General features: G+C 56.4%; 1 protein-coding gene across 5 annotated transcripts; it reads right to left on the bottom strand.

Annotated features, from left to right (window-relative positions):
- Positions 1-74: 74 nt before the first annotated feature.
- On the bottom strand, positions 75-9,051 carry MBD6 (methyl-CpG binding domain protein 6). 5 transcript variants are annotated; one of them, XM_036296898.1, is made up of 13 exons: positions 8,975-9,051; positions 5,977-6,040; positions 5,689-5,825; positions 5,293-5,395; positions 4,996-5,158; positions 3,766-4,815; positions 2,923-3,584; positions 2,502-2,655; positions 2,153-2,322; positions 1,633-2,046; positions 1,479-1,546; positions 1,187-1,253; positions 75-1,042 (listed from the first exon to the last, which is right to left on the bottom strand). In XM_036296898.1, exons 3-13 carry the CDS (start codon positions 5,799-5,801, stop codon positions 968-970), a joined length of 3,039 nt encoding a protein of 1,012 aa, XP_036152791.1. In that variant the 5' UTR covers positions 5,802-5,825; positions 5,977-6,040; positions 8,975-9,051; the 3' UTR covers positions 75-967. The 5 variants fall into 5 exon arrangements, with proteins under 5 accessions (XP_036152791.1, XP_036152790.1, XP_036152792.1 ...); XM_036296897.1 differs by lacking the exon at positions 8,975-9,051 and adding an exon at positions 6,997-7,285; XM_036296899.1 differs by lacking the exon at positions 8,975-9,051 and adding an exon at positions 6,997-7,284 and having other exon boundaries at positions 1,479-1,531.
- Between the last annotated feature and the right edge of the window lie 37 nt (positions 9,052-9,088).

The raw sequence follows: 9,088 nt of genomic DNA on the forward strand, positions 1-9,088 counted from the left end.
CTACAGGAGAAGGAGTTAAATTGTAACCCATTCATACCAAAGAACTAAGGAAAAAATGAGTACAGAGTCAGAGCCAGAGTTTCAAAATATTCTCATCTGTTAAATTAAGAGTATCTCCCATAGAAAAGCAGTGGAGGCCCCACAGGGCAAGTACAAAACAGAATTAAAACTCCCAAGGGTCTTGTCTTTACAAAAGAAAAGGCAGGAGGCAGCCCCTGGACAGCTGGTCATGCTGGCCGCTCCGGTTGGACCACGTTGCATAATCCTCAGTCGCATCATCACAACGTCTCTGAGCATTTTGATGGGGGGAGGGGAGAAGGGGCAGTGTAGTGTGTATGGGGGGAGAGTCCCAGAGGGCTCTCTTTATCCCCTTACCCCTTTTTTCTATCCCAGAAGATGGAAGCTGGCTACACCTTGAAATGAGGCTATGTGTTTCAAACCTGGGGACAGGGGTAGAGAGGATCTGTGCTTTGAGCAACCTGAGCCAGAGACAGGGGTGTTGGAGCGGTGAGGGGAGGATGCATGATGCTTATTGCTTTGTACCTTTCACTGGGAAGGAGGATAGCAGCCAACAGTAGCTCACAGGTTTGTAAACTGAGCCTGTTGGCTTCAAGAAGGGAGGCAATGAAGTCGAATTAAATATAAAAGAGTCATTTGTGCAAAAATAACTTAAACAAATAAAAGACCTGGGGAAGGGGGTATTCCCCTTAGCCTGGTGGGAGCGGGCCATATACCCCCTCCCCCCCAAGGCCTTTTCAGTGACATGGCTTTGGGGGGAGGGGCAGAGCTTCCCTACCCCCTGCAATGGCTCAGGATGGGATTGTAGGGGAAGGGCTTGCATTTGTGCTCTGAGTGGGGAGTAGTGCCCCCACCCACTGTCCACAGGTGCAGGTGGCTGGCAGGGGCTCCCAAGGCTCAGCACTCAGCTTTCCCCAGTCAGGGTCAGATCCAGCTCCAGGTATGGCTGCTATGGGGCCAGTTTCCTCCTCTTGTTTTTGGCAGGACGGCCAGGGCGGGCCCGGGGAGGCAGAGGGACAGCCGCCTATACAAGAGGGGAAGTCGAAAGAAGTGATCAAACAGTTAGGTATCAATAAGTCTTTTATTTTCTCCCCACTCCCTTTAACCATTTTTTCCTCCTGCCCATCCCTATACATACCCTCCCACCCACCCACTGGTACACACTTACTCGGGTTGTGGGGTTGGGGTCCAAGGTAACAACATCCTGGCGGGAGATATTGCTGTTCCGGGTAGGGCTGCAATAAGGGGCACAGATGATCAGGAACACCTCCCCAAGCACCAGATGAATTTCAGAGTTTGGGTGGGAAACTTTCTACATTTGGATAGTAAAGGCATAGTATCCTTATTCATATTCAAATAAGTATTTGCCCTTTTGAAAACCAAGCTACTTCTTTTAATCATTTCTACAAACCCAGCAAGAAGTGAGAAAAGGGCAAGATTGTGGTGGGCCCAATACTCACTTGTATTTTCTCCTCCGGCCTCGACGAGATTTTCTGACTACCCCTGGAGGCACCTGAGAAAAGATGGACTGTGTGTGTAGGGAAAGTTAAGAAAAGGCAGCATGGCTACAGCCATTCCTGAGCCCTTCAGCCAGACCTCCATCACTGCACTCACCTTAAGGTCCTCAGAATGGGGCCCAGGAGGGGATGGATCCTTGGGCTCAGCACCCCCTTCAGCCAGTTCCCCATTATGCTGCCAATGGTGGGTCCTTTTGGGGGACCGTTCCATTTGTCCATTGAAGCCTCCACGTGTCCCCCACTTGAGGGCTAATCGGCCAGGTTCCCGCCGGCTGCCAGGCTTTCGACCCCGGCCTGGCCTGGCCTCACCATTAATGCCCCTATGTCCCCCTCCTCCCCTCCGGCCCCGTTTCCCTGACCCCCTCCCAGTGAGCAGCTCAGGGACTGGGGGGTCGGGAGAACTGTGGGGTGGGGCTAAGGCACTGAGGGGAGGCCGAGCAGGCTCTGGTTCTAGGGCTGAGGTGGGGCTCTCAGGGGGCAGATGGGGGGCTTCTGGCTGCTCTGGAGGGATCTACAGGCAAAAAAATAAAATCTCAGTCAGTCTGCTTTGTAACTCAGAATGCTCATATCTCCAGTTTGGGGAAAAACTCATGACAAACATACCCCTAAACCCTCACCTGGAGACTTTGTAGCAGGCAGGCTAAGGGACTAGAAGCCTCTGAGAGGGGTGGAGGAGCTCCCCCCCCAGGGAGGAGCTGCAACCCCAATTGGCCAGAGAGAAGAGAGCCAGGAGGCTGCAACAGGCTGGGGAGGGCTCCAGGGCTGCTGGTCAGCGAAGACAGATCACCTGTTGAATTATAAAGTCAGGGGTCTCCCTAGGCAAACCAATTAAGTTGAACAAATCCTATTATTCTCTTAGGCTTTACCCAGTGGTCAAAGACTCTTCCCCAGTTCATCCACCTGCACCTCCCAATTTTTACTGCCTTTTTTCTTCTCTTCCATACCAGAGTCTGCCCTCAGACTTACCCAGCAGGCTGGCACTCAGCAGAGGGCTAAGGAGTTGGGGGGGTCTCCCTGAGTTGGAGGGGGCCTTGCCCAGAGAGGAGGCTCCCAGGTCAGTAGTTGCCGTGGTGACACTGGAGGTAGGTGGTCCAGGTTGGGGGGCACTCAGGACACAGGGCTAAGGAGAAAGAATGCTTATAATACATACATATGTAAAGTAGTCCATACATTTATAGTACTTTCACATATACAATCTGAAGCCTCACGTGAAGTAGGCCACACTTATTAAATACAGACCCAGTTCTTACAGCTATCCTACCCTTAGCCAAGCACTAAGCCTTCCCCAAAGGCCCTGAGGAAGAGCTCAGCAGAAACCGGAAAGCCTTTGATTCCCAGCTCCCATCTCTGATTCTACCTCTTGTTCTGTCCCACCCCCTATCCTCACCTGAGGGGACGTCCCAGAGGGGGGATCCAGGCTGGCAGCCAGCAGCGCAGAATTTAAAGCTATGAGGGTAGGGGGGGCTGAAAGTGGGGGAAACAGTAGTGGGGGCAGGTCTCCTAAACCTGAAAATGTCTCCCCACTTGGACCTCCAGCTCCCTCTGCAGATCCCTCCCCATCCCCAGCTGTGGGGCCCAGGGCCAACAGAGGCAGGAAAGAGGCTAGGAGGTTGCTAGGAGGTGCAGAAGGGGGTGAAAGGAGGTCTGAAGGGGGTGGTGGAAGCAGGGAAGCCACCAAAAGTGAAGGCCCTTCAGGCTCGCCTGGGGCTAGGGGAGGGCCAGGTCCCCCTGGTGGGGGTAGCAGGGGCTCAGGGGGCGGTTGTCCCCCTCCCCCAGCCAGCATGCCAAATAAACTGTGGCTGAGTAATGGAGAAGGTGGAGGCTGCCCCAGACTCAGAGGGAGAGGCAAGGCTCCTAGCATCCCTGGGAAGCCAGCTCCACTCAGTGCCAGGCCCTGCTCAGGGCTGGGGAAAGGGAAAGCCTCCCCACCAGCCAGGGGAGGCAGAGGGCAGGTGGTGCTCGCCCCCATCCCCAGTCCGTCAGATGGGCTTTGAAGTACAGGGCTGGGAACTAGGGGGGCTTTGGAGGCAGCTGGTGGGGCAGGGGCACCTGCAAAGGAAAAGAAAAATTCAGCTCAAGGGAGACACTTTATCCCCATGTCCAAAGAGCCCAACCTCCCGGTCCCCAACCCAGAAAACTGCCAAAGAGTTCTAAACTCTCCCCTAGATGCCTTGGCTGCCTTTTTCCACCCCAGCGGCAAGGGCTCTACCACACTCATTCAGTTACATACCTGGCACACTGCTGAGGCTGCCACTGGAGGTCCCAGGCAGGGAGGAAAGGAGGGGGTGCCTAGGCTGGGGAGGGCTCCCTGAGGAGAGGGTTGGGGGAGGAGGAAGGTGTGCATCTGACCCCAAAAGGTTAAAGCTTCCATCAGAGTGGGAAGAGCCAGGGGTGGGGAGTCCCAGAAGGGACAGCACAGAAGGGAGAATAGGTTGGGATGGCTCAGGGAGAGAAAAGGATTGGGGCACAGGAGCAGGGGCACGAGGACGGCTCCGTCTAGGGGCTTGAGGGCCTCCCCCTTCTAGCAATCGCAATACAGTTGGGGGTCTGCGGGGACGGCGCTGAGTGGGACGGGGTGATGATGAGTGGGAAGCTGAGGGTGGTGGGGCACAGGGCCTTTGGCCCTGTAAAGTGCTGGGAGGGGGGTGGGGGGGACGCTGTGCCTTGGCCGCTGCAGAGAGTAGGCTGCTAGCAAGGAAGGGGGGTGCCCCAGGGCCTTCCACGATGGGGGTCCCTCCCTGGGGTCCCAGGACCAGGGGCAGGTGCATAGTGGCTGAAGACACTGGTGGTTGAGTGGAAGGACCAGGGGGACCGCGGGGAGCAGGGAGATTATTGCTTGGGGGCAAAGGAGGGGGTGTTAAGGCATCACTACAGTGGAAGAGAGGAGGATCTGAAGGTGGCGAGGAGGAGGCATGAGGAGTTGGAAGAGAGCCCAAGTCAGGGGGCACCAGGCTGGATCGGAGGGGTGCTCCCCAGTTGTATGAGGGAGCATTGAGGCTAATGGCAGTTGGAGGAGGTGGAGCTGGAGAGGGAGCATTGCCCCTTGGGAGGAAACAGGGACTGCTGCTGCCTCCAGAGGGGACTGGATCAGGAAGCCTTGGTGGGAAGAGCCCCCCAGGGCCTGCTAGAGGGGGGAAGGCCTGTGGAACTGAGGATGGTTCTGGGGGAAGGGAGCCAGGACCCCCATTAAGTGGAGTTGTAGGAGGGACTCTACAGGGAGGGCGGGTAGAGGGGGGCCCTGGGGACACAGTGTGGAACATTTGGGGGCTCGCTCCCTCTCCTGCAATAAATGAGAAATGATGGGTTAGCTTCAAAAATTCCCAACTTCCCTGTGCCCTCCTTTCACCAAGCTGCCCTCCACTCCACGCTTCTTGATCCCTCCCATAAAACTTCCCATCATTCCTCTTCCAGGCCCTTTAAGTTGTCCTCAGTTTTCTTCTATAAAGTAGAGAAGACTCACCAGGAGAAGAGTGTGAGCAGGTGGTCTCCATGCTGCGGTACAAGGTTGCCATGGCAACGGCTTTCCTTCGATGGTTGCACAGCTTGGTCATGTCTTCCTCAGATGCTGGCCCCACTCCAGCCCCACCCGGGGTCACCGGGGCCAAAGGGTCAAAGTTGAAAACCTGTGAGGTAAAAGGCATGGACAGGGACCCTGAGGGGATGGGATCTGTGACAAAGGCTACCATGGGCAGTGATTTGCATTAAGTCTCTAGGTTTATCCCTGTACTCTCTGGCAGGGACCCCTCATCACTCTGACCTTGGGGACATTGAGTGGACACTCCAGACCGCACTTGCAGGTCCCATCGCTGAGGAGGTAGCTCCGGGTTTGCTCCAAGGAAGACAGCTCGGTGCCACTTGGGCTGGGAGAGGAAGGGTCAGAGAGGATGGGGTTAGTTGACACTGAATTAGGAGACACTCCTAAATGACAGTTCCTTAGTCAAATACCTTCCTAGGAAGGGCAGAGGGTAAGGAATATGGGAAGAGACAGAGAGGGAGAGTAGATTCAAAGAGACAGCAAAAAGGGTGAGGAAGGAAGGAGGAACAGGAGAGCAACAGGGTACCAGAGATCTGAGCTTTGAGAGGTAGGGTGGGAGACAAATCAGGCAACTGAAGGGCCTGGGGATACAATTCAGGGAACTCTGAGAATCTATACCTGATATAGAGCACAGCACCCTCACGAACACAGCGCTGCCAGCCGATGGGGACAGATGTGGCCACAGGGCCCCCAGGTCTGTCTGCTCCACTGCTCTCATTGCCCCCATTCATTGTGTGTAATCAGCTCCCACGTGCCTGATAACAGACATCCATGGGCATTAGGAGGATTAAACTGGGCTGGGTACCTGAGGGAGTACTCCATGAAGACAAAGGTTGTAGGGAGACCCTAGAGAGCTGGGTGGTTGAATGAGGGGGAACCCTTTGCCATCCCACCCACCATGGTTACCTGAACATCTCTGCAAACATTGTGGGGTCCAGTCTAAAGCCGGGGCCGCCAGCTTAGCCCACACCTGCAAGACAGGAGAGAGAAGGGACTGTCAGGAATCTGCCCAACTCAAGAGAGCACAACAGTTCAAGATACTCGCAAGGAAAAGATCCTTAATGAAGTAAGTGCCCATAAAAATCTCAGGGATCTGCTGGTGAGTCCACAATCCACCTTTTTCATATGCAGTCCCTAGGTCAAAGCCTCAACTCCCAGGGACCAAGGAATCACAGCCTAGACATATAAAGAGCAGGGTCCTTTTGTCCGGTCAGAGACAGAAGACTTCATCCAGGAGTGTGGGCAAATTCCCCTAATGCCAGGCCAGTAGGAGGTTTCCCACCCCCCAGGGAGATCATATAAAAAGTACAGATTGCCCCACAGGTCACCAGACCATTGCCCAACTGCTTGTTCGGGTGGTACCAATAGAACTCGCCCCCACCATTGCTGATCTGGTTCATTTGGGTCTTAAGAAAGGTTGGAATCACAGCTCTGTCTTCTCCCGGAATCCTGAGAAGCTCCTGATTTCCTTCCAAACCTAAGGCAAGGGATTCAGCACCTCCTACCCACAGACTTCAAATCAGCTCCAACAGGGACTCTTCTCTAATATGTGGGGCCGCCCCTCAAGTCTCTCCCCAACCTCACCATCGCTCCTACCCCACACGGGTGGCTTCAAAACTTTCCCTCTCATAACAAGGCGCCCTGTCACCCAGCCTGCTTCCCTTCGCTTGGGGAGGAGGGGAAGGCGCACGAAGTAGGAAGGAACTTGGGGAGAAGGCGGGCGGAGGGTGGGCAAAGCACTGAGGGGAGGGAGGTGAAGAAGGCAAAAGTCAAGCAGTTAAGAGAAACGGTGGGGGCAGGTGAGGGCGGGGGAGTGAGGATGGGGCCAGGGAAAGGGGCCGAGAGGACGCAGAGGGGGCAGAGGGTAGGGACTGGAGGGGAGGGGAGGGGGAGGGGCGGAATGGGGGGGCCGGGCCCTGCACTCACCGCGGCCCATGGTTCGGCCGGCCCCGCCCTGCGCAGTTGCGGCCCAGAGGGTGAGTGGGAGGGAGTGGGAGGAGGGTCGGTGGAGCCCGAGCCTCCGGTACGGCCCCAGCCGGTCCTAGCAGGAAGCGCCGCCGCCGCCGCCGCCGCGGATCACCGAGCGGCCTCCCGCGCATGCGCCATGGGGGCCAGGGGCAGCCCTGGGGATTCCGTTCCCAGAAGGCACCGCGCAGGCTGCTGCCGCCGCCGTCGCTGCCGCCGCCACCGCCGCAGCCGCCGCCGCCGCCGCTGCCCGGACGGGAGAGGGGCGGGGCCGGGCCCCCGCCCAGCGGACAACGACGAGCCAACAGGAGGGGCCGCAGTGCGCATGCGGGAGCGCGCCTCCCCCTCCCCCACCACCCCCCATTAATCCCCAAGAGAACAAACACCCCCCGCGGCCCCCCCGCGGAAGGATCTGAGCCTCTTCCCAGACCACTGGTGGCCAATCCCAGTCTTCCCCGGGGAGGGGCCCTCTCCAAACCCACAATCTGTTGTGGGGGGAGTCAGATGCCCGGTCCGGGAGGGGCCAGACCTCAAAGATGAAAGTCGCGACTTGCCCTGCCCCGCCCCAAAGGCTTCCCGAGTAATGTGCTGGGTGGGACTTGACCCACCTCCCCAGGTCAGCATGTCACAACACGACCTCGGCCTGTCAAGTCACATGACCTCTGCCTGTCACTGACAATCTGGTCATGTCTTTGAACCAGGAGAGGGCATCTGGTCCAACCCACTCCTAGCCCCGTTTACAGAGGGGAAATGGAGAAATGGAGCAACAGAGCAGGCCTGACCAAAGACCTGTCACTGTCAGCTCACACCGGCCTTCTGACAGTTCCTACTTAGACAAACGCGCCGTCCCGGTGGAAGTATGACAGGTTGTGCAACAGGCCACCACATGGCCTCTGCTTTCTACCTAATGGCACAAGAAAAATATTTCTCATTTTGCATGGTGCCTTTCACTTTTTTTCAAGTTGCCTCCAAGTTCAGAGTTGTCTTATTTTACCTTTACAACTTTTTTTTTTTTTTTTTTTCAAACAAGAAGGGTGAGGCATAGAGATACTAGGTGGCTGGCCTGGGATCCCTGGGCAAGTGGGGGGCAGGTGAAGCTAGAATCTGACCTCTCCTGACAATCTAGTCCAAGGCAGTTGTGCGCTAAGTGCATTTAATAAATATCCCGGGCAACAAGACTCAACTGTAGCCCAAACGCCTAGGAGGCAGGAGGCCCATGCCCAGCTCCTCACATTAGGGAGTCACAGGACTTACTGTCTGGATCAGTGAAAAGGGCGGGTCTTGGTCTTTGGTGAAGGGCCCCAGAGCGTCATGAGGGGAGATGAGTGAGGAAACGGAATCCGACCCATCGGGGAAAGAACATGAATTCTGGCATGTGGAGAACTCATTAGAAACTTTATCAAGACAAAAGTTCAGGGTACTCCTCTGAAAGGACCTGAAAATGACTTCTAAGGGGATTCAAGTACCTCAGCTCCTTTTTTGGGTGGTTAGGGGCTAAAAGATCAGACCCCTTTAAGAAGACTCGAGATGTAGACAATCCTGGCAGACGGATGCAAACTTTCAAAGGAAGGGGGTTTAAAAGGCTTTGTGCCCATTATTAGCTGGGAGGGGAGCCGAGGAAAATGGGAGCCCTTTATGGAGAAGGTAAAACGGGGGCTAATGCCAGGTGGGCGGACCGAGAACTCCTACGACGAGCAACAGCGAGGTTTCACTCGTCAGTCTAGGGGCAGCTACGGTTGCTAGCCGTTGGGGCCGTAGGGTGCTGAGAGCTGGCGCCCCGCCTCTCTCCTCTCTCCCCCTCCCGCACCTCCCACCGCCCTCGTAGTCCCCTGCGCGTGCGCGCACAGACGGGTTGCCAAACATTGCATCATTCCCGCCCCCCTTTCCTCCCCTCCCCCTTCGAGCTCTCCCCCTCCGCGCGCGCGCATGACTCACTCACCTCCCCGGTGGAGCCTCGTGACCCACAGCCACTTCCGGGTCCAACAAGACCTGGACCCCCAAGCAGGAGGCGCGATGGGGGCGGGGCCGCGGAGCTCCTGAGTGGCGGATGTAA

Source organism: Myotis myotis, unplaced genomic scaffold (assembly GCF_014108235.1).
Source record: "Myotis myotis isolate mMyoMyo1 unplaced genomic scaffold, mMyoMyo1.p scaffold_m19_p_3, whole genome shotgun sequence".
In the NCBI taxonomy this organism is placed as follows: domain Eukaryota; kingdom Metazoa; phylum Chordata; class Mammalia; order Chiroptera; family Vespertilionidae; genus Myotis; species Myotis myotis.